Source organism: Anomaloglossus baeobatrachus, chromosome 3, assembly GCF_048569485.1.
Source record: "Anomaloglossus baeobatrachus isolate aAnoBae1 chromosome 3, aAnoBae1.hap1, whole genome shotgun sequence".
Lineage (NCBI taxonomy): Eukaryota > Metazoa > Chordata > Amphibia > Anura > Aromobatidae > Anomaloglossus > Anomaloglossus baeobatrachus.
Window position 1 is genome coordinate 299,110,967 of NC_134355.1, and position 26,616 is coordinate 299,137,582.

The window sequence follows — 26,616 nt, forward strand, 5'->3', positions numbered from 1 at the left end:
AACTTGTCCCCCCCACCTCAACCCATTTGTAGATTGGAACCTCCTACAAGCAGGGTTGTCTTTATTTTTGCTTTAATTATTGCATCCTCTATAACTGTTAAGTGGGCTTTACACACAGCGACATTGCTAGCGATGTCACTGGTGAAAGCATCCTCCCCCATCGGTTGTTCATCACAGGCAAATCGCTGCCCGTGGCGCACAACATTGCTTACACCCATCACACATACTTACTGCCTTGCGACGTCGCTGTGGCCGGTGACCCGCCTCCTTTCTAAGGGGGCGGTTCATTCGGCATCACTAAGCGGCTGCCCAATAGAAGCGGAGGGGCGGAGATGAGCGGGCCAAACATTCCGCCTACCTCCTTCCTCCCTCATTGCAGGTGGCCGCAGGTACGGTGTTGTTCCGCATTCCTGCGGTGTGACACATAGCGATGTGTGCTGCCGCAGGAACGACGAACAACCTGCATCCTGCAACAGCAATGATAATCGGGATAAGAACGACTGGTCAACGATAAACAATTAGGTAATTTTGATCGTTAACGGTCGTTCCTGCGTTTCACACGCAACGACGTCGCTAACGAATTCCGTGACCCCAACGACATCTCGTTAGTGATGTTGTTGCGTGTAAAGCCCGCTTTACTTACGTTTGTTTGTATATAAACCTCTGAATTGTAAAGCGCTATGCAATATGTTGACACTATAGAAATAAAGATTATTATTAAATATTAAATATAAAATATAAGAAACCTTTATAGAACTTTTTTGAATTTATATCATTTTTGCTTCCTGTGCTAAACCTTTTTCACCAATTGTACACTCACAACAACCTCAACAAGCTAAGAATTCACAGCCAAATTTATAGCGTTTATAGCTCACATACTCCATAACCGGGATCTGTTTTCTCATGATCTTTGAACCATCATGACCTAACTGGCTTGCTATTGCAGCCTATACTTGACTATGGATTTTTTGACAATAGCTGCTTTTCATGGGGTTCGTTTCCATGCCAGCTTCACTCATGCCGACAGTAAACCCATTTTCAGACATATTTTCCAGACGGCACCATAGGAGAGATGCTGTGTGTCTCCATAAACGCTTTGATGGTTTTATGGTAAAATGCTAATATTTGATCATGAAGCAATTGGATACATAAACATTATATATTCACATAAAATATGTTTACATTATTTTCCGTTACCTGATTTGCCTTTTTTACTTAATAGAGTGCAAAAATTGTAAAGCAAGCATATTTCAAGAACATCATATGAACTGTATCTGATCACATTAAATTATTATTCCTCAAAGGTGCAAGTACGCATAAAATCCTAAACTAGTCATTAGACATGTGTTTTCATTCCTTAATTTGTGCAAAGCAGATAAACGCTAATTACTGAATTATTGCTATGGTTTTACTTATACCTGAACCTACAGTATCAGCGCTTTCACAAATAAACCTCAGTCTCCATTTGGCAAATGCCCAAGCAAGAAAATAGTTTTGCTCTCCTCTCCCAATATACAGCAGCAGCAGATGCTATCATCTACAAAATAACACTTCTCTCCGCAGAACAGTGATCCAGACAATATTGGCAAGTACAATTAGTAACAGTGGGATTGCTGTAGACACGCAAATCTCAGTTCACAGAGTTTTATGGAGTATTTACCAAATACATTATCTCCTGCTCTAAATGATAAACATATGTAAATGATGTGAGGAAAGTGAGAGTGTAGGGGATATCGCAGAAAATACCAGTAACATTAAAGGGAATCTATCGGCCAGAAATATCTTTTACATGGCCAGTCTGTTCATCAGATACTTAGAAATCAACATTTTAATTAATATGCAAATTAGACTGAAGATATTGTAATTCTGAATCCTTGGTCACTCCAGCTCTATTACTGCCCAACGCTGCCTTCTACTGCTTTACTAAGGACTCCTTTGCCTGAAATCACACAGCATGGAGAGGAGGTGGAACTGGGCAGACTATAGACAATAGCTGTGCTTTTGTTAGTAATTGGGCTTGTAGAGAGTTATTTTCTGCTAGCCTGTGGATTACTGCTTAAGTCACATTACAGGAGACCTATCACAGTTGCCTTTGCCATTTTTAAAATAGTAGAGCTTTGTTTCTCATGCCACTGATAGCTTACGCAATCCCAGTTCTTGTGCTTTGATATCCAGTTGCTGGTCAACGTATGTGTGTTGTGGAGATAAGAAAAGGAAAACAGAGTTCAGCTCATTCCATAATGGACATCTCAACATCCGATGTCAAGAAACACAGGATCCCGTTGCTGTTGTATTGCACAGGGAGAAGAGTAAATGATCCAGCTTCTGGTAGATTAATTAAGGTAAAACTCCAGTCTTCAGTAGGAACTTTAAAATCAGAAAACTTAAATTTTCACATGGGAAATATATCAGTGAAAAAGCGGTGTATGAACACCAGACGCATTTCGAACAGTCCTGCTCTTAAACTTGTTGTCTGATTATCTCTTCCCTTCCTTTAGTTTCCTCCTGAGCATGTATTGTCTATACCTTTGTGAGTGATTGGGGTTTTGTGGTTTTTCCCCTGTCTGTTTATTTTTGTGCAATTAATCACTCCTGTCTTGGCCCTCTACTTCAAGCCAAGCCAAGTCAAGGTATGGAGACCGATAGACCAGGGTTGTTCAGGAGCTAGGGTTAGGAAGGCAGCTCAAATATTGTCACCTTCAGACAAATCTTTGGGATCAGGGGCAGCCAGGGTTCCCCTAGCCTTAGGGCCAGTTTAGGCTCCCCTGTTCCTAGTGATCCCATCACACCCCATGACACCCTTGAGCTGACCACAAAATAAAACACCATTATTAATGAGGCAGTTTAAAGGGAATTGGTTGTGCCTAAAAAACGTAGCTACTTGAGATATATTGTTATTCTTCAGGTAAATAACATTAAAATCCTGCCTGCATTACTGAAGCAGCATCTACAGGGAAAAAATGAACTTATTCTTCCTCTAGCTGCTTCTATTCATAAGAGTGCAGAAAGTGATGGCAGTAACTGCTGTTAATACTGTGAGTGCTGCTACAATCATACATCAGCATGATGATTGACAGCCTGCTATGCACATATAAACTGCACACATATTGTACACAAGGCTTTCAATCAGAGTGTTGGGGAATTATTTCAACTGCGCTCATAGTATAGCGAGCAATGACGGTAACTAAACTCTGCATCACATCTAAGGCTGTAAGTGGGAGACTACAGGGAGAATGTTACTTCAGTTTCGTCTTGTAGCCCCTTCTCCAGTAAGTTAGGCAGTATTTTATTACGATTTCCCCACAAATTATTTCCATATCTGCGGGTAAATCGTGTCTTTTAACTTGACATGTTCCCTTCAAGGCCTAATTCCACTAATATAAGTGGAATAAGTAATTTCTCCTCTAATACCATTTATCTCTATGTGAGGAGGAGGAGGCAGATGAAGAAATAGGCCCATAGAGGGGGATCCTCAGGGAGGGACAAGCCCACGAGGGGGGATTTACCGAATTTAAACTCATGCTGTTCAACATTCCCATTAAAGGGAATCTGTCAGCAGGTTTTTGCTATGTTATCCAAGAGCAGTAAAATGTAGTGGCTGATAGCCTGTCTCCAGGGATATATAACTTACTGGAATCCTTGGTTTTGTAGATGTATCAGATGTAGTAGTGTTTGATTGCTACACATTATATAACCCCACCCACACTCCTGACTGTGGTAGTTTCCTGTGCACACTGTGCAATGTAAGCAAGCTGCTAATGTGGGGGGCGGGGTTACATGGATTAGCTAGTTTGCCATACAAGTGAGAACTAGTCAGGCAGTACTAATCTCCTGTAAATAAAACACTGATTGTATTAAAACTACGGCACATACACTAATGACGATCACGATATCATGTCCTATATTATGTAACTCTCAGATAAAAAGCAAAAAGGACATCAGGAACCTGAATGCTATGTGATGTCGACATTAGATTGTTAGCAGACTCCATGGAATATGGCAAGATGGCTAGCACAGTTTCTTGTCCATTGCTAGCTTTAATGATTCTAGACCTCATAAGACATTAGTGGAATCACTCTGAAACGAATCAATGTAGGAATATGAAGAAAATATTGTATTATATGGATAACAGTATAAACAAATATTCACCAAATCTTCTGTTCATGTTTATGACTGGTATAGATCAATGCTTTTGTTCCCAGACAGTACTTGACTTTTGCAGTCCTTAAATCTAGATATACAATTTTAAAATGATTTACTTTTCATTTCTTCATTCTTCTGTTATTCAGTTCTTCTCAGTATTATTATTGACTGCATTTTGACAGTGACTTTTTTCAACTTAAGCCTTGAGTGTATTGCAATGACTGCTGTTATCATTATAAACTAATTTATTTAGCTGCCTTGTGCAAATAACAAGTAAATCAATAAAAAAATAAATTTCATTTTTTTACATGGAGTAGAGGTTTTACTATCAAAAGAAGAAAAACATAATTTCTGATATTCTCTTCACTTTTTTCTTGCTTTTTGTTAAAATGTATGTGCATGATGTTTCTGTCCCTAATTTTTAATATTTATACAGTATAGCAGAAATTGCGTCTAGGGATGAGTGGACCCGTGGAAGTTCAGGATCGCCAAGTTGAGCCGGACTTTAGTCAAAAGTTCGGTTAGGGACCCAGATATGACCCAAACTTCACCCCGGACAGTGAACCCTATATAAGTCATTGGGGACCAGAACTTTGGTGCTGTAAAATGCTCTAATAGATATAACAGACAAGGGCAGAATATTTGACCATTATTTCCCTATCAAAGGGCTAAACCCAATACAGACATAGCATTAAACAAGGAGAAAAGTTTTTGGGAATTATAGCCCGGAATAACCACTATGTAAACTAATATCTTGCAAAAATATAAAAAACATTTTATTATTACAATTTTTATAGCAAGACAGAAGTCAATTCATCATTAATTTTTATACAAATAATCCGTAAATCACAGGTAAACAGGGGGAATCCTGACACAGATATCACTAGGGTCCAATAACCAGCATGGGAATAAATTTTAAAGGTCCAACACAATGGAATCCCAAGTTGTTCAATGAGATATACTGCAGAGTATTGTTCAGGAATAATATTAACCACCAGTATATTTGTGGCTACATATAAGGTTTTGAGCTATACCCAGTATACTTCCATCATATATATAAGTATATATAATATGACCCAAGTTATTCCGGGCTATAATTCCCAAAAATGTTTCTCCTTGTAAAATGCTCTAATAGGCTGCAAAAGGAAGCAAAATGGGATAAGAGCAGGACAATTGTCCCGCAAACAAATGTGGATAGGGAATAAATACATAAATAAAAAAAAATATCTGGGGTCCCCCCAATTTTTGAAAACCAACTAAGATAAAGCAGACAGCTGTGGGCTGTAATCCACAGCTGCCTGATTTATCTTTGCTGGTTATCAAAAATAGTGGGAATCCCACAGCGTTTTAAAAATATTTATTTAAATAATTTTAAAAAATGTCGTGGAGTCCCCTCTATTTTTGATAATCAGCCAAGATAAAACAGCTGGGGGCTGGTATTATCAGGCTGCAAAGACATAGTTATTTGGGCCTTTCCAGCCAAAAAAGAGCAGCCAACAGCTGCTCCAGAAGTGGTACATCCATGAGATGGAGCAGTTCTGGTGCTTTGGCAGGCTTTTTCTGATTGCCCTGGTATGATGGCAATCAAGGTAATACTTTTGCTGTTGATTTCAGCTGTGAATGGACAGCTGGCAGGAAGGCCAGGGGTTAGCAGTGAAGACTTCAGTGCTACCAGAAACCCTCACTATTAACCAGGTAGGCATACAGTTAGAAACAAATACACAGGAAAAATAGTCCCCCACACTGCCTCGTTTGCCAATTTCATACTTAAAAACAAAAACCTCGAAGTTCCAACGTAATCTACACTCCCTGACAGACGTTTTGTTGCTTATCCATGTTATGTAAATAAAAGCTTATAACCTTACTTTAAATTCATCCATTGGTTTCATAAATTACTCTTTTGAAAGCTGAAACCCTCCCAAATTTGGTTTAGGTTATGAAAATAAAGTTGCTGCAAAGCTGAAATATTGACAAAAGTTTTGTCTCCCACAGAAAGTAATGTGAAATTCAAACAAATAATTAACTTCTAATACAAAGATATCTTGCATAATATTGGTGAATGAAGTTGTGGTGCTATTAGAACCATATTTAATATTTTGTGTGACTTCCATGAGCTTGAAGGACTGCATCCATGTGGTTCAATAATGATTCATACAATTTATTGATGAAGTCATCAGTAATAGCAAAGAATGCAGTCTTAGATGCCTCCCAGAGTTCATCTAGATTCTTTAGTTTTGCCTTCCAAGCTTCCTCTTTCATCCTACCCCAAACATGCTCAATGATGTTCATGTCTGGTGACTGGGCTGGCCAGTCCTTGAGCATCTTGTTCTTCTTTGCCAGGAGGAACTTTGTTGTAGAGATGGATGAATGAAATGGAACACCATCCTGCTGCAGAATTTGACCCCTTTTATGATTGGGAATGTACGAGGTAGCTAATACTTCTTGATATTTTAGACTATTGATACTGCCTTCCACCTGCCTTCCACACCCCTATACTGAATTTAACAACCTATACTGAATTTTCCACCTTGCAAATGTTTCACACTCCCCTATACTGAATTTAACCCCAGACCATGATCTTTCCACCACCAAACTTAACTGTTTTCTGTGCTTCTGGGCTTCTTTGACCATGGAGGCCATTTCGAGACATAATCCTACAAAATATTCTAGTTTACACAGGGACTTGAGGTGACCAGGCCTGTTGGAGCTCTGCTGCAGTGGAAGAGGGGCTGGCTTTGGATTTTCTAACCCTGAAACGTTCCTCCTGAGCAGTTGTCTTGCAGGGTCTGCCAGACCTAGGCTTGTCAAAAACATCTCCAGTCTCTTCAAATCATTTTTTAATTCTTTGTACTTGACGCTGAGACACATTAAAGGTGCCAGCCACCTCTGCAGTGGATCTGGTCTTCAGCCTCTTGATAATCAAGGCTTTGGTCGCAGGGTGGATTTTTGGCATGTTGTCAGAAGTCAAGTTGCAGTTCAAGTGAAGGTCTGGGGTGCTGAGTTTCTTTTAATACACACCCACTAATTAAGCAATCATTTAGTGAGCACAAGTGAGGATTTAATCTAGGATTGAGTGCATTATATAACAAGGCAACACAACTTTTGTCTTTCCAAAATCTGACCTTTCTGTGTTCATTAAATGATCAATATTTCAGCTTTGCAGCAGCTCTATTTTCATAACTTAAACCAAATTTGGCAGGGTTTCAGCTTTCCAAAGAGTAATTTATAAAACCAATGGATGAATTTAAAGTCAGGTTATAAGCTTTTATTTACATAACATGAATAAGTGACAGAACTTCTTTCAGGCAGTGTAAGGGTGTAATGTCCGATAATGCCAATTGATTTCTAGGTCACTTGCTGTCAGAGTGAGAAATTCCAAGCTGCCACTGACTGGCAGTGGCCTATGGAGCCTCGTTTTGAGAATATTCTCAGAATGAAGCTCCATGGAAATTGATAGGCATCGTGGGACATTACACCATTGAATTACATCGGAACTTCGAGGATTTCTTGTTCATTAATAAATTGGTGAAAGAGGGAGTGTGAGAGAGTCTTTATTCATATAAAGATTTTTTTCTGTATATGTGTCTTTTAATTGTATACTTACCAGGTTAGTAATGGAGGTGTCTGATAGACACTTATTCATTACTAAACCCTTGTCTTGATGCCAGCTGACAATTCACAGCTGACATCACCCCCAAAAGTATTACCCCAAATGCCACCACACCAGGCCAATCGGGAACAGCCAGGCAAGACACCAGCTACTAGCTGTATGCTTTAACTTGGCTGATTATCAAAAATAATGGGGACCCTGCCTCATTTTTTTTCTTATTTTGTTCACAGCAGCGTATAGGCATCCTCCCCACGCTGAAAAGCCTGTTGCTTGGATGCGTTGCAGCCTTTTACGAAACATTGTTAGCATACAAATGTCATCCAAATTCCAAACACAGACACAAACTGCCATGAAAAGTTCATGTTCGAGTTCGAGCCCCAGACCCCAGGTGTCCAGTACATACCCTGAACTTTACCACTTAGATTCACTCATTCCTAAGTGTGTCACAATCAGTGCCAGAAAAGTCTTGCCATTCAAAGGGTAAAGTATACCAGATTTACTAAATAGATTTATTAAACCTGATGAGGTTGGAGTTTTTATTTCTACAATGTAATTGAGAATGGCTGTGTAATACTATTTTAAAATTTTTACTCATTGAGATCGCCTGATTAACAGCTAATTCTTCGTGCCTCTCTTCCCTGTAGCTTAATACAACATACAACTGTTATGTGGGCGTCACATGGTACGATATATCTGGCACTATGTCGTCGGGGTCACAGATTCCGTGACGCACATCCGGCATTGTCAGAGATATCGTACTGTGTGACACCTCCGAACGACTGTGAACGAGCAAAAATACTCACCTGATCGCTGCTCGTTGACACGGCGTTCATTTTCATAATCTCGTTCCTCCTTTTGTGCTCCGGTTGTTCATCACTCCCGTGGCAGCACACATTGCTCCGTGTGACATCTTGGCAGCAACGAACACAGCTTACCTGCGTCCCGCCGGCAATGCGGAAGGAAGGAGGTGGGCGGGATGTTACGTCCCGCTCATCTCCGACCCTCCGCTTCTATTGGCTGGCTGCCATGTGATGTCGCTGTGATGCCAAATGTCCCTCCCCCTTCAGGAAGAGGATGTTCACCGCAAACACAGCAACATCGCCCGGGAGGTAAGTACGTGTGACAGGGGGTTAACGACTTTGTGCGACACTAATTGCCCATGACGCACAAATGATGGGGGCGGGTGTGATCGCTTATGCGATCACACGATTTATTGTCCCGTGTGATGCCCGCATTACACCAGTTGAATGGGTGACAACTGAGTACACTTGGACTAGAGATCAGCGGATCTGCCAAAATTTGAATTTGCCAAATCCTACTATTTTTACAGGGAAATTAGATTTGCACCAAAGTTTTTCTGCATTAAATGAATGTCCCCTATTATGCTCTGGATTCTCTTGGACCCAGGAGCATAATAAATGTAAGATGTAAAATGAAAAAAACAAAACTCATGCTCACATCTTTAGCCACATAGCTGTTTCCTGCACAGCAGACCCAACTTAGTTTGTCGCCATCTCCTATTGCTCAAGCGGGTTGGGTAGTCGTCATGTGAACAATCATTCATATGTGATTTGCACACTTATAATCATGTGCCGACAAGCTGCTCGTCCTTATTCTCTCAATATTCAATGAAAAACTACTTCTCCTTTTTTATTGAGAGAAACATGAAGAAAATTATAACATGACCGTAAGCATGAAAATCACATATGAGTGATCATGTCATGACTGTTGCAAGTGGCAAACAGCCAAATCATGACAGCGAGCATATTACCCACTGTTCGGATTGGGTATGCTGAGTACTTATTTTTATAATTAAAGGGGTTATCTAAGTTTGTAATGAAAGTCTGCAATTACTTATTTGACTGTAGACTTCTTAATTCTCACAGCGTGCACACTGTATCCTGTCAGGATTATCTTGTGCCAGCGGCAAGAGTTGGCGGTCATTGGACCGCAAGTATGCAAGTAATTGCATACTGCTGGCCCCATTCTAATAAGACTTTCATGTTCTCTGGTCTTCTGCAGCACATCCTGACACAGTGTCCTTCACAGTAGCTGTGTGATTATAATGCTCCTGAATAAAAATATCTGCCCTACACTGAGACCCTGAATAAGTAATTGCCCCTCATTGTGTTCCCAACACAATGTATGACTTCTCTCTCTTTCTCCATACTGTCACCCCATACATCCCCACTCCCCCTCTCCCTTTACTTTTTCTACTCCCATTACCCTCACTCCTCCTGTTTCCTTACACATTCCACACCCCTCACAATCTCCCCATAGATTACATGCCCCAAATTAACCACTCCACTCATATACTGTCTCCTCACACAATCCCCATCGCTCTTTATATTGTCTCCTCCTACATTTCCTCACTACCTATACTGTTCCACACCCAGCCCCCTTCTCCTCATACTGTTTGCTGTCACAGTGCCAACCATGCTCTCCATACTGTCTCCTCAAACATCTTCCCCTCCTTTGCTCCCCATACTATTTCCACACACATTCTCCACCTCTCGCTATTCATACTGTTTTCCCACAAATTCCACAATCCCCATACTACTTTTCACAGATTTCTCACCCACTTCCATACTTATTCTGCACCCATTCCTACTGCTCCATACTTTTTCCTTCCACATTTCCTCCTCGATCTCCATATTGCCACCTCATACATACATCTCCCCCTCCTCTGTTCCCCATACTGTTTCCACACACATTCTCCACCCCTCGCTTCTCATACTATTTTATCACATATTCCACACTCCCTATACTACTCCTCACAGATCTCTCACCCACTCCTCTTACTTATTCTGCACCCATTTTCACCTCTCCATACTGTTTCCTTGCACATTTCCCTCCTCGCTCTCAATACTATCACCTTATATATAGCCTCTCCTCTGCTGCACTTACTGTCTTCTCCAATTTCTGCTCCCCATTAAAATAAATCTTTGGTGTCTTCAGCTCCTTCGGGGGGGGGGGGGGGGGGGGCTTATCAGACAGATGTTCACTGTGTTGGAGAAGGGCACTTGTCGGATAACATTATGGTATTCACTAATTATTAGACCATAAATAAATAATCTGGTCTGTTGATCTGAAAGGAGTGATGCTTTATTCATAAGTCAAGTAGAGAGGCAGCATGATGGCTCAGTGGTTAGCACTGCAACCTTACAGCCTAGGATCCTGGGTTCAAATCCCACCAAGGTCAACATCTGCAAGAAGTTTGTATGTTCTCCTTATGGTTGTGTGGGTTTCCTCTGGGTTCTCCGGTTTCCTCCCACACTCCAAAGACATACAGATAGGGCATTTAGATTGTGAGCCCCAATGGGGACAGTGTTGCCAATGTATGTAAAGGGCTGCGGAATCAATACATTATTATTATAACATATTTATCTTGCAGCACAAATAATTCCAATCCAAGTTCCATTTTACATTTTTTCTGTGGTCTGGATTATTCCTCTCTGGTGATGTTGGGCCCCCTAATGGCATTTGTGTATATTTAACAATTGATTAAATGGCATGTAATACGGTTGCCTTCTTTACATTTAGACAAGAATTAGAGGTGCCAAAGTAAAATGTACAGTAAATATGTATAGACAGTATTACAAGAATGTACCTTATTTTATTTTCTCCATTTACTGTTTTTCTTGTAAACTTTTTCTACTCGTATACACCACAGATGTAATATTCTTCAGGTATTCCAGGACTATATATTCTTAACATAAGAGAGATAAAGATCAGCCTAAAATAAATGTTTGCTTGTAAACCTTGTACAGAAGGTATGGGATATCGGGCTTAGCCATTTGTCTTTTTTTACAGAACACCTGAAAGCTGCAGCGGCTAAAGCAGAGGCTCCAAAAATAATTCAAGGTAATATGGCAAGTTTTCTCGAATTTTTACGGCTTTTATAGGTAAATGTTATTATACATAGCCTGACAGCGCCACCTATTGGTCTTCACTAGAATCTACCGTATGAACGATAAGATAAGCCCAGAATCTAGGGTTCCTCCAGCCTTCCCTGCCTTGTGGAATTAGAGGCAAGTTTATCAGTGGTGTTAATAATGGATAATAAAGATGATCACAATGTAGGACTTATTAGAAAGGCTCCTTTTGTGTCTCTATAATCAAAATAAAAAATCCCAAAAATGAAATATCTACACCAGGGTTATCACATGTGCTCAGCTTTTTAAAGCAATCTAGTCATAATACTGAGCAATATTTATCTGGGCTAGAATGCTATTCCCCAAATCCACATACCTTAATAGTAAAAGAACCAGATTTATCTGCCTAGAATGGATGTAAATACAATTGTTTAACCCTTTAATCACAATTACTTGTATGTGTAAAGTAGATATTTTCTAAGCTTCTGATCACAACGTATTCCGTGTGTGGACCTGATGTAAAATAAAGGGAATTTATTCCTCTGTGTACACCGAACATACCCATAGCACCCTATTGGAATGTATCTGTTCAGTATCCACTGATTTTTTACTAATCAAGTAAAAGGCAGATGTTTGCTATTGTAATACATATATGATATATATGTCCAGAGGTTCTATCATGGGTCATACCCATAAATACTCTGACCACACAAATGGGTCAAGATGGTGGGTCTAATAACTAAAAACTTAAAGGGGTTGTCCACTACTAAAAAAAAAACGTTTTCAATCCCTATGTTTGCCTTCAGTAAATTAATATCACTTATAATCATGTACGGTGTCAGCGCCATTCCAACAATGTTGGTACTAGCTCTCCTGGGGATCACATGATGTTATTATGTCATACGATCCCTGCAAGCAATCAGTTTCCACTTTACTCTCTCTGCCTTTGGACGTATCACATACTTTCTGTGGATGTATGTGATTAGTCTGTAGGGAGAGTAAGACCAACACTGATTGTTGATTGTAGGATATATCCTCACACGATTCCCAACACCACTGGAATGGCGCCGACACATCAGTCAGTGTTGGCTTCACTCTCTCTATGGACTAATCACATACCTCTGCAGGAAGTATGTGATATGTCCAAAGGTGGGGAGAGGGATGTGGCTGCTGATTGACTGCAGGGTTCATGGGATATAACGTCATGCAATCCCCAGGAGAGTTAGTGATGACACCATCAAGAGGAACAAGGGAGGAGAGAGAATCCAGCACCAATGTAGTAAAAATGTTTTCTTTATTCAAAATTCATAAAATGAAAAATCTGACCAAGTGCAGAGTATAAATAAGCGTATTTATACTCTGCACTTGGTCAGATTTTTCATTTTATGAATCTTGAATAAAGAAAATATTTTTACTACATCGGTGCTGGTTTCTCTCTCCTCCCTTGTTCCTCTTGATGGTACTGATTACTCAGCTGTGGAAGCCAAACCACTTGTTCCTTGCACCGGACCAGAGGCTGGAGATACCTGCTCTAGAGTGGTGAGCTGAACATATATTTATTTGTGTTTTTTTAGTGATGACACCACTGGAATTGCACCGACACTGCAGGTGTTATTAATCTACTGAAGGCAAACATAGAGATTAAGAAGGGGTTTCAGACAAATGGACAACCCCTTTAAATATTGCTTTACGCTATTGAATATTGTACATATTACTAGAAAGTGCTTTAACTAAGGTTTTGTGATGTATAGAGGATTTGGTGACACCTGTAGTCATCAATAATTATTAGTGGCTCAGTGGTTAGCATTGCAGTCTTGTAGCGCTGGGGTCCTGGGTTCAAATTCCACTATGGACAACATCTGCAAGGAGTTTGTATGTTCTCCCCGTGTTTGCGTGGGTTTCCTCCCACACTCCAAAAACATACAGATAGGGACTTTACATTGTGAGTCCCAATTGGGGCAGTGTTCCTCATGTACGTAAGCGCTGTGGAATTAACGCTATATAAATGAATAAATATTATCATTTCTTAGAATAACTAACAGGACGTGTGCTGTTACTAGTTATTCTAACTCCCTGCAAAGCAAAGAAAAAAGCAATTTATAGGGATGGCCAAGATGGCTAGATTTCAAGCGTTAGATCCATGTTCTCATCTCTGAGCTGGGTTCCATTATTCACCTATGACCAGAGAAGGTTTCTCCTAACGGCTGATCAATATATAGATTTCTCGTTCTCTTTTGGGTGTACAACTTTCATTTGCACTCTCTGTAACTTTCTTTGAGTCCAAGTTAGAGAAAGAAATAGAGAAATAACTGCGGCTTATTGAAAATGTTATTTAAGACGTTTATCTCTCCCTGCTGTCATCTGTTCAGATCATTTCTTTTCCATTTACTTTTTTGACATGTATTGCTCAGCAACATTAAATGCTGAACACAACTTCGAGAAATGTCCTAGAGAATATGTCATAACAAGATAACCTGGCCATCTCGAAATGACGCAAATCCTGAAGATCCAGTGAGCGCCGGATTTCTACTCGGCCTTATAACATCATTTAACGAAGGCGGTTTTAACAAGCGTTCAGCACAAATTGAAATCATAGAATATTTCCACATTGATTTTCTACGTGTTTTATCAGCCGAAACACATTTGAAATTTTATTAAAGCCTCTTGACTAAGCGTTTGGATATGGAAGACATTCAATTTCCATGTGTCATACCTGTTTCCTTTTTTTCATCAAATTCTGTGACTTGCTCATATCCATTCTGTAAGAAGCGAGGTAGCAAGGGAGGCATTTTCAGTTCAAATGATATATAAAATGAGAAATTTCAGAATGAAGTGTGAAGTACCTACGTGAAAGGTTAGAAATCGAATGCTGTTCTGAAATATACCTACTACATGCAGAATGTGGGTTTCATCATTGGAAACAAACAAAACGTGGGCGATAAGTTTTACAGTACATATTTGCAAATAGAGTAAATCTGAATCCTGCACAGAAGAACCATGCCATAACATGCACTGCAGTTTTCTAACATCTCATTTATATATTTTTAATATTTTCATTTTATCCTTTTCAGCTAAAGAAAAGAAGGAAGGAAAGAAAGCAGGTAAGGGTTAAGGATTTTCAGATCTATGTACAGTATCTTAAATTCCAAAACCTGTTTAGTCTCATAACTTTTTCACCCTTCCGCCTACCTATTATTATCTACTGGTAAAAATGAAAGGGGATGTCTATTTTTTTTAAGTAGTGCGCTTAATGATTGACAGTTTAGATCAGCAGTAAACAGTGCGCTACCCAATGCGGTAAGCAAAGCAGCTTTGCCTCTCTAGGATTGGAGGAGCGCAGAGCCACTGAATCTGACCGGATCCAGTAATCCAGCCAGCTTATCAGGTACATACCAAAAAAATTTGCAAGTGCTGTGCTTCATGCCTAGGAAACTATCCACCACTGATGGACTGCTGAAGTGGTCGGTAACCTAGAAAACAAGCACAATACACAACAGAATAAAAAATCCCTTCTTTCCTGGGAATGGAAAACATTTTTTTTAAAAAAATTACATTTCAATTTTCTTTTTACAAGAACTTTTCATTTTTACCCAATTTTAAGAATAGAGATGAGCGACCATTACCATACTCGAGTGCTCGTTACTCGTAATGAGCAGTTGCATGCTTAGATTAGTGCAACTTGAGCACCCAAGTATAATGGAAGTCAATATGGGACTCAAGCATTTTTTGGTGAAATCCTCTAGAAAAATACTCAAGTCCCCAAGTGACTTCCATTACAAATGGGTAAGTTAAGCGGGCTTTACACGCTACGATTTTGCTACAGCGATCTCGTTGGGGTCACGGATTTTGTGACGCACATCTGGCCGCTGTAGCGATCTCGTAGTGTGTGACTCCAAGGAGCGATTTTGGATCGTTGCAAAAATGTCCAAAATTGCTCCTCGTTGACATGGGGGTCCGCTCCCAATTATAGATACTATCGTCGCTTTCCCGTTGTTGTTCCTCGTTCCTGCAGCAGTGCACATCGCTGTGTGACCCCCGTAGGAACGAGGAACATTTCCTACCTGCCGCCGGCCATAATGTGGAAGGAAGGAGGTGGGCGGGATGTCCGTCCCGCTCATCTCCGCCCCTCCGCTTTCATTGGGCGGCCGCTCAGTGACGTCGCTGTGACGCCGAGTGGACCGCCCCCTTAGAAAGGAGGCGGTACGCCGGTCACAGCAACGTCGCTATGCAGGTAAGTATGTGTGATGCGGGTGCGCAATTTTGTGCGCGACGGGCAGCGATATGCCCGTTTTGCACAAACAATGGGGGCGGGTCGCATGTTAGCAATATCGGGACAAATATCGAAGCATGTAAAGCCACCCTAAGTCTCGCCCATCTGGGTATCCAACTGATCATTATTTTTTTTTTTAAACCATAACTTTTTATTAGTAATTAATGTCAGATGTTACATCATACATCATATTGTCATCACATTATCAACAAAAATCACAATAATATGGGTATTAAACAAGGGAGAGGGGGGAGGGGGAGAAGGGGGTGGGGGAATGGTGATATCACATCATTAGGGATGATCGAATACTTCGATTATTCGGCTTCGCGAATATTTTCCAAATACCTCGCCGCTATTCGACTATTCGATGTGCAATGTAAGTCTATGGGAAGGCCGAATAGTTGTTATTCGGGTTTCCCATAGACTTACATTGCGCATCGAATATTTGTGAATAGACGAATAGCAGCGAGGTATTCGGAAAATATTCGCGAAGCCGAATAATCGAAGTATTTGATCATCCCTAATCATTATGAGTACCGAGAACCCAAACATGGTAGTGCTCACTCATCATTAGAGACAATCCATTCTTGGAATCCATTATTGTTGAATTTTTCTTAATTTGAATAAGCCTATAGAAACAAGATTTGTCGTAGAACAAGGCACTCCTGTGTTGCTGGTGCTCAATTAGGGTCTGGTGCCTTATGTATAAACCTACAAAGAACTCAGCACTCATTGAAAAGTATGAATTAAGATGCCCAACATGGGTGCCACTTACATGCTGCAGTGACCTGGGTGTTTATTTTCTTTCCTTTTTCTGCACAAAATACTCACCTTTCTCATAGCAATCCATGCAATGAAAGTCAAAGTGTTGACCAAAAGTAATACACTAATTGGATTTCCTCACCATGTAATACTGGGGAATGAGATGGATCTAGATATATTGACTCACTGCATGAGACTGTAGATCGCAATGGGCAATTATTCTTCCCAAGGTGCCACATAAAAGACAGTAACTGTTCTGGAGGGCCAAACCAACAAACAATACTTAATTATTATTATTGTTATTATTATTATTATTAATTTAGTCACCTATTAGTGAGCAGAATTAAACTTGTTGACTAGCTGTTATTGCTAATGCATATTACAAGTGGAGCTGTATTCTTGCCTGAGACAGCTAATCAAAATGAAATAGTTTACTGTTTTTGATAAAAAGACCAAAAAGCATTAAATCATACTGATCCTGTTATTCAGCCATTGTACAATGAACAATAGCTCCCTCACACAGAATGATGCCCCCACAGTGCCCCATAGAGTGATGCTCCCAATGCCACACACACACACACACACACACACACACACACACACACACACGGTATCATGCCCCCACAACTCCCCTCCACATACATTATGACGGACCCCATGGTACTATACACACATAGTATAATGGACTACACAACTCCGCACACACATGGTGTGATGAATCTCACAACCCCCACAGAGTATAATGGCTACCACAGCTTACATATAGAATATTATGGCATTTGCAGAACCCATCCACGGAGTATGATCAAACCCACAGCAACCCAGATATAGTATGATCGCTCCCAGAGTTTCCTCCATTCTACATTACTAAGAAATATATAAAAGAAAAATAAAACTATTTTCCTTGGTCCCTTTCCTCTGATGTGCTGCTCCAGTCTGTGCAGACTGTGTACTGATGCTCTGCACACCAGGTGTGTTTTCGTGATGTCACCATGACTGTTGTGCTGAGGCTCAGGCATCTGGGCTGCATGGTGGAACAGGGAGCTGATAGTTCCCTTTTCCATCATTGTATTCACCGGTATCTGAAGCCTAAAGATGTAGATACAGATGAAATCCAGATGCAAGAAGAACTGGTGGCCAATACTTGCATCTCTATTTTACCAGCTCTACTGAAGACACCACTGAGGAACAATGGAGGGTGAGAGGTCCAGTGTATACAGACACAATATGGGGGGAGGGGGAGGGAGAAGTATATACAGACACAGAATGTTGGGGAGGGTGAGGGAAAAGCATATTTAGACACAGTATGTTGGGGAGGGTGAGGAAGACGTATATGCAGACACAGTATGTTGGGGAGGGTGAGGCAGAAGTATATACAGGCACAGTATGTTTGGTGAGGGTGAGGCAGAAGTATATACAGGCATAGTATGTTGGCTAAGGTGAGGGAGAAGTATGTGCAGACACAGTATGTTACGGAGGGTGAGGAAGAAGTATATACAGACACAGAATGTTGGGGTGGGTGAGGGAGAAGTATATACAGACACAGTATGTTGGGGTGAGTGAGGAAGAAGTATATACAGACACAGTATGTTGGGAGGGTGAGGGAGAAGTACATACAGACACAGTATGTTGGGGTGGCTGAGGAAGAAGTATATACAGACACAGTATGTTGGAGAGGGTGAAGCAGAAGCATATACAGACACAGTATGTTGGGAAGGGTAAGGAAGAAGTATATACAGACACGGTATGTTGTGGAGGATGAGGCAGAAGTATATACAGGCACAGTATGTTGGTGAGGGTGAGGCAGAAGTATATACAGACACAGTATGTTGGAGCACTTACCACCAGCATTGTTGGCTGCCTTTGTGAGCGATGTCACCAGTGTGATCAGCTGACTTACTCACACTGGTGATGTCATGCTGACCCGAAAGTGCTAGCAGGTAGTGTTCAATTGTACTTTTATCTGAAAGATACAAGTACAATTGATCACAGGGACCCAGCGCACTGTACTTTCTCTGAGTCCAGCTGTCAGCTTCACAGTGGGAACTCAGAATAGCCGGCTCCCACTACGGAGGGTGCCAAGACACAGCCGATAGGGAGACTCTTGGAGCCTCTGCTTTATATCACAATATACATAACTCTAGAATCTCTTTAACTGTTGTAGAATGAAAATAATAATATATTAAGTATATTGATGCTTTTACTGCACATACTGAATAACAAATATCACCTCATTATATTCTAAGAAATATCCTACATGACTCAATTATTTAACCTGCTTTTTCCTTCAGCCAAAGATCTGAAGACGATTAAAAGAAAAAGTAAGCAGAGCTTGTTGCTTTGCATTAGCCATTGATCATTAGCTGCTGTATTGGCTGCACTTGTTTTCTGGACAATTTATTATACAGATGTGTGCTGTCCTGTGCCTCTTCACATGTCCTTCAGCACTGATAAAGAGAATTCTATTTTTCATACTAGAAAAATGGATGCAAACAAGAATTGTAAAGACTGACACATGGACCAGAATTAGGTCCAATACACAGAAAAAAGGACCATTTTTAACATTTGACTAAAAAAATAAAACTGAAGTACGAAATGGAAAATGAGGAAAAATAATATTACAGTCTATCTATAATCTACTGTTTTTTATAAACTTATTTTCAGAAAGATAACACAAAAATAAAGCATTTACTGTTGGTGTTATTAATCCACAGCCATAGAGCCGAAATTTGGACATTTCCAAAGCAAGACTGCCATCTAGTGCCCATGCAATATATTGCAAATAACTCTACTAATCTCACTTTCAATTTATCAGTTATACCTAACAAACTGTATTTTGCCCCTCAAATAAAAGCAGTGTTGGCATCTTATTTGAAGCCATCTGTGGAAATTTCCCAATATAGTCAAATCACTCTTATTTTTACATAGAAACTTCACACAGTTTCTACTGTCATCCATTGAAAGCAAAAATCCTAAAGTCAATAACAAACCTTTAAAAATCCTTGCCACATGAATTTATGCATAAAACCAAACTACAGTCATTTTGTTTCCTCCAGGAAAAGAGCTCCATATGCATTTAAATGTGTCTGTCTTCTCGCCTCTCATCAGTGCAAAGCAGGTGTAACATCTGCCCGGGACCACGGTCTCAGGATGACTGTCACAGACAGAGTAGAGGCAAGCCGCCCACACAACAGGATCTCAAGACCCCAAAACCCTTTAACCCTTGTACAGGGATTTGGAATTACACAAGGTCCCGGAGATTGCTGCCTATGGAAGGCTGCAGTCCAGGAAAGAGTAGTAGTCAGGCAGGGTCCAAACCAGAAGGCACAAAAAGGGACAAAATCGTCAGGCAAGAGGGTGGTCAGGAATTCAGGCTAAGGTCAAACTGGAGAAGACAGCGAAGTATAGAACACGGCAGGCAGGAGAGTGGTCAGTGAACTGGCAGAGGTCATACACAGGGATCACAAGTTCAGAAGCAGGATATAAACCAGAGGTAAGCAGAACTACAAAACTATATCTGGCAGGGACCAGCAGACAGGAGGAGGAATTAGAAGGGTGTGGTGTCTTCCCATTGGCTGTAGCTGAAAGGTGGTAACTTCAGCTGGAAGACACATGCCACCACAGTCATCCAGTGGTACTGAAGGTCCCAGGGAAACCCAAATTAGTGGCTGAGCGGAGCCTGCGCCCACCAGAGCCACTGGCACTGACTCCTCCCCTATCACCAGCACTGTCCATGTTGGGAATACGGGAAAGCAAGGTGACCAAAGCAGAAGTCGCAGGTGCGGACTCTGGTAGGGACGTGACAGTAGGAGACTGGTTGGCTGTGTGAGGAGCTTTCGACAGAAAATCGAAGTAAATTTCCTCATAAAGGAGACTACAAACCTTGTGTATGCAAAGATATAGACCATGTAGTTCTCTAGAAAATAATAAAGGGACATTAATGATGAGCAAGCATGCTCAACACTGCTCAATACTTGGCAAAGTATTGCTAGTGCTCGGATGTGTCATTCATGAATGATCTGACACATAGAGATGGTTGCCTTCACTGAGTAATGAGAGCCATTTGTAGTCTCTGACTGTCTCTCACTGGGGGTAAAAATTATGTGTTCAGATACTGTGGGAAAAAAAAAACCTTGTCCACTCTCCCCTGGAAATACTCTGTATATGGCTGGCTGTATGTGAGTAGAGAGCTGAACTGCCCAATCATTGACTTCCTTTATAATTATTACTCAATTCTGACTCGTCCGAGCGCCCGACCAGCTTGACTTGCGTAAAGTGCTTTCCAGCACCTTTGTGCTCACCCACCATTAATGCAGTTAGCCACTTCATAAATAACAGGGTCTCTATGCCACTTATTGGAAGTAACAATCCTATAAGTCAATATCGATTGCCACATGATTTATGAATCCTTAAAGGGGCTTTCCAGGGCTGGTAGGAATCTCTAAGTTTATTTTTTATAGCATCAAGCACCTTTAAAGGGAACCTGTCACCAGATTTGGGCCCTATATACTGCGGCCACCACCAGTAGGCTCTTATATACAGCATTCTAACATACTGTATATAAGAGCCCAGGCCGCTGTGTAGAACGTAAATGTTAAACAGCAAATATTTTATTAACATGGCCATGTAATCTTACAAGTTATGAATTCGTACATGTGTACAGGATCAGCACCAATAATAGCAAAGGAATAAATCAACAAAACCAACATCATTATAGAAATACATCACCAGAAGCACCATTAGTACAAAACACAATATCACAACCCTCATCAGTACAGAAATACAGCACCAGAAAAGCATCAGTACAGAAATACACAACCAATACTAATATCAGTGCAGAATAATATAATCACAAATAGAGATATGCAAACATTTCAATACCATTGAATTGAATGGGAGGCAAAACGTATGTGCTAATAAGGGCTAGGGGGGCTAGTGTTAGTAAGGACTACAAGGGCTGCAAGAGAAAAAAAGGAATACAGATGGACAGTTATACTTACCTGTCTCACTGCTTCCAGATCCGCACATTAGCTCTCATACACATTCCCTGCTTCCCCCACCTGCTGACAGTCCCGGCGTCTCTGACTGATTGCAGTCAGACCGTGACCTCACTCTGTGTGACAGCATCTGTAATTTATTGAAATCACACATGCTTTCTGCATCCCTACAGTGCTGTAAAAATAAGTAAATTAAAAAAAAAAACAGGAGTAGGATCCCCCTTATTGTGATACCTAGCACAAATAAAGCAGATTACTACAGGCTGCAGCCCACAGTCAGATGCTAATCTTGGCTGTGCATCAAAATGCAATGGATTCCATGTGGTTTTTTAAAATTATTTAAATAAATAATTTTAAAAAATGACTTGCGGGCCCCCCCTTTTTTTTTAACCAGCCAAGGTAAAGCCGACAGCCGGGGGCTGGTGTCCTCAGGCTGGGGAGGAGCATGGTTATTGGGCCCCCCAACCTAAAAATAGCAGCCCGCAGCCTCCTAGAATTGTTACATCTATTAGATGTGACAATTCTCGCCTTTTCTTATCTGATCCTGATTGCCCTGGTGCTGTGGAAATCAAGTTAATTTAAGGGACTAATGACAGCTGTAATTTGACAGCTTCTATCAAGCCATAGATAATAGGGAGTGGTTTCTAAGGCACTCCCATTACTAATCCTGTAAGTAATAAGAAATAAAACACAAAGACTGAAAAAATCATTTATTTGAAATACAATACACACACCCTCTTTTACCCCTTTATTAAGCCTAAAATCACCCTTGCCAATTTGACGTAATCCATATGACATCCCATGATGATTCCAGCACTGCAGTGCCGCAGCTATGAGCGTTGACGCCACTGAGTATACCTGCGGTCACAGCTGGAAGTTCCCACGGTCCTCCACCTGTGACCACAGGTAAACTCACCTAAGGTGAACTCATTAAACTCAGTGACCTCACCTAAGGTGAACTCATTAGCTTCAATGAGACTTTCATCTCCTGTTAGAAAACCATTTTTGTCAATAGATGCAGATTTAGTGCTGAAGGTTATTCACCAAATTCCTGCAACAAATCAGCATCTTCTGGCAAAAAAACACATCCAAAAGTGATGCATGTGCGAGCTGATATTGATGCAATTTTTTGCCAGCAGATGCAGATTTGGTGCAGGAATTTGTGCAAAAAATAATCAATGTGCACACATTGCCTAATGTGGTAATCTGACATTGAGGTCAATAAGTTAACCTGAGGTGAGGTCACTAAATTCAATGAGTTCACTAGAGGTCAGTTCACATGAGGTCACAGCTGGGGTTCCATGAGAACCTTCACCTATCACTTCAAGTGAACTCAGTGACGTCACCGTTCACAGTAGTGACTGAGTTAATGTGTCCCTGATGGCTGCATTGAGTGGTCATATTTCTTATTGTGACTGCACTGCAACCTCAGATGTAGCAGAGCTGGCATCATCGTGGGACCTTGTGTGGATTACGTAGGACCTGCATGGGTGTTTTTGATGTTAATAAATTGGTGAAAGATGGTTTGTTTGTTTTTTAAAATAAAGGATTTTTCTCTGTTTTTTGTGTTTATTCCTTTTGACTTACAGGATTAGTAATGGGGGATGTCTCAAATACCCTTCCTCATTACTGATTCAGGGCTTGATGACAGCTGACAAATCACAGCTGTCATTACTTTTTATAAGGAACACGTTAGAGGTTTTTACCGTACTGGAAAAACCTCACGAACCAGCGCTGAAAAATAAGACAACAATGATGGACAAAAAACTAATTTAATACAAAAAATCTAATGCATACTACTAACAAAAATTAAACAACAATAAACCCTCAGTACACAATGGGACTACACTATCGTGAGGCCCCGGCCGGTGGCAGTCACGATATATAGCAGATCAAAAAAGTCCTACAGAGACTTGATCTAATAAAATGTTCGAGAATAAAAAATACCATATATATTTTTAAAAGATGATTGTAAGGGCTGAGAAGCCGGTAGGTAAAAAAGCCGGTAGGTGGAAAACAATCCTCCTATTATTTATTTAAATAATTTAAAAAAAGCCTCATTAGAGTCCCTCACATTTTGATTCACAGCTAGTATATTGCGCACAGCGGGGAGCTGCAGCCTGTAGCCATCAGCTTTATCTGAGCTGGGTATTAATATATGGGGGACCACATGCCATCATTTTATTTATATACTTTTACACTTTATTGGGGCAGACAGACAGCTACTGTGAAGGCAACCAATCAGAGATGCTGGAAGTCTGACTGTAGCCAATCACAGACGCTGTCCCAGATTGTGGGCATGGGAAGCAGTGTATATGCATAAGGGTTAATGAGCTGATCCGGAAGTAGTGTAAGAATCACAAAGAGACTGGTAAGTATGTCCTGCTTTATCCATTTTGCTTCCTTTTATTTATTTTTATAGTGATTTAACTGGCCAATCACAGCCATGCCAATACTTGACATGGTCTGATGGAACCGGAAGTAGATGGTTTCTGCAATGGTGTAAACATAAACAGTTATCAAACAAAGGCCGATTTTGAAAAAGTGTTTGGGAACCCAAACCCCAATTCGAATTGGCAAGGTTCATGATGCATTTGAGATTTGAGAGCCTTTTTTGAACAAGTTCGCTCATATTTAATCACAACCCCATCTGTACAAAAGTGCATCACCAAAATCAACATCAGTACATGAATACATCACCAGAAGCACAATCAGTATTTCATTAAACTTCACATCAGTACAGTAATGCATCAACAGAACCACCATCAATTGAGAAATACAACACCAGTATCATGACTATGCTCTGCAGGTCATCCATCCTGCAGAGCCAGTCTTTCACCTTGGCTCTGCGAGCCAGCCTCCTACAAAGCTGGTTTACCCTTTTTGGTCCCATCCTGGTTTTCGGCCTCCCCCTGACCTTGGGGGAGGGGTCCTCCGGACCTCGATTTGGACTCCCCTCTGCTTTATTTTGGAGCCGACCCTGCTGCTGTGCCACCAGTGATATTTCCGGTTTCGACAAGTACTCGGCTCTGATCTGCTTGTGTCTTCCCTGATCCTGTCCCGCTACCGCTCCCCTCCTACAGTTCTCCCAACTTCCTTCCGCTGCCCGTGTCTGCATTCCCTGACCTCCCCATAACCCCCTCCATCTCATCTTCTTATTCCGTTATGCTCATCCCAGTGTTCTGTCCTACTCCCTCTTTTTACCTCCCTCTGTATTACCCACGTTCTTTACTCATTCCCAGCCCTGTTGACTGATCTCATCCCTACCTACTGACTGACTCCCTTTGTGTACCAACTGCAGCTAGTGCTTAGACTCTGACTCGGTTTTCCCTATTGTCCTGAACGTTACCTCTCTGTGCATCGACCTTGGCCTGTTTGAGTACTCTCCCTTTGGTTCTGCACCACCTAGATTTTTCTTCTATTAGTTCTCGTCTGGTTGTGCTTGTGAAACACCTGGTGTTTTAGCCTCCAACTGCACCATGTTTAGCTTCACAACCAGAACCACAATCAGTACAGAAATAGATTACCAGAACCTCCATCAGTACATGAATACAGCACCAATCTTACAACTCAATTGTAATGTCAGGTCAGCCCCATATACAATTGTATCATGTGAACTTACAATTCCCACTATGTCCTTACCAATAGTAAGGAGCTACTGGGAGTTAATATGATCAGTCATTATCAGACTATAATCCATACAGGAGCAACAAGTTAAAACATTTAGGTACCTTGACATATTTTGTGATTGTAGTCACTCTCCTTTTATTGTCCATCTGGTCCAGGCACCATTCTAATTTGCTTCAGTCTTCTACAGAACATCCCAATACTGTGCCCTTAAAAATAACATCATATCTGCCCTATGCCCTGGTCTTGAGTAAAAAGTTGCTCCCTTGCAAAATAAGATTCCCATACTTTCCCTCTAGTGGTACATACCATCTATACTGTCCTTTCTTTTCTATATGAATCCCCCTTTCACACTGTCCTCTCACACTATGCCATCCATATATGTCCCTATACTTTGCACTCTCCTCACACTCTCCCTCCTTGTCAAACTGTACCCTTCTTGCCGAGCCCTCATACTACCCTCCTATGCTGCAACATTTCCATATTGACCGCCACAGTACCAATTCTCTATATGGCCTCTCCGCATTCCTTTCTACCATCATGCCCACTCACACTTTTCTCTCAACATGTCACCTTACACTTCTTCCCACCATATATTTCTCTTACTTGCTGTCTCCTCTCACATTCCTCAGATGTCTCCGCATGCATTTTCTTCCACTGCTCCCCATACAGTCTCTGCACACATTCCACCCTCTGCTCCCCATACTGTCGCCTCACATATTCCACCCTCTGTTCTCCATACTGTCCCCAATACTCCCTCCCCCTTATTGTCTCTGTCCCTGCTCCTTATACTATCTCCTCAAACTCCCACCCCCTTCCTATACTGTCCCCTTATAATAAATAACATTGCAGTAAATCTTTGTTTTCTTCAGCTCCATTACAGAGCTTACCAAACCAATGTACACTTTTCAGTCTTAGGCCTGAAACACACATCCGTGAAACACGTGCGTGTTTGGTCCGTTTCCGTGTATACTGGAGACACGGCCAAACGTGCACCAATGTTATTGTTTGATAAAAGCTCCACGTGCGTTTTTGATGCATGTCCGTTTGTCCGTGTCAGTGATCCGTACCTGTGTGCGTTTTGCACGGAAGCATGTCCGTTTTCTGTACGCAACACGCAGTACGGACCCAATGAAAGTCAATGGGTCTGTGCGCACGTCCGAGTGACACGGACGCATCTCTGTTTGCTCCCTGTACGTTTTGTGCTTTTTTCATGTGATGTCGGTCTTTTTTCTTTTTCTGTTTCGTTCTCTCCCTCAGTCCGTCAGTCGGTCTCTATGTCTGTCGGTCAGTCTCTCTGTCATATCTGTCCCTCTAGCTGTCTGTCGGTCA

At 41.1% G+C, this 26,616-nt stretch overlaps 1 protein-coding gene across 50 annotated transcripts in view; it reads left to right on the forward strand.

The window, feature by feature from the left end:
• TRDN (triadin) overlaps positions 1–26,616 on the forward strand; it is a 1,152,170-nt gene that overhangs the window by 475,313 nt on the left and 650,241 nt on the right. For 48 of the 50 annotated variants that reach the window (XM_075339946.1, XM_075339974.1, XM_075339964.1 and 45 more), the window contains 3 exons: positions 11,567–11,617; positions 14,700–14,729; positions 18,952–18,981. In XM_075339946.1, coding sequence (XP_075196061.1) covers positions 11,567–11,617; positions 14,700–14,729; positions 18,952–18,981 — 111 coding nt within the window. The remainder of the gene's footprint in view (positions 1–11,566; positions 11,618–14,699; positions 14,730–18,951; positions 18,982–26,616) is intronic. The other 2 variants (XM_075339958.1, XM_075339971.1) reach the window with 1 other exon arrangement.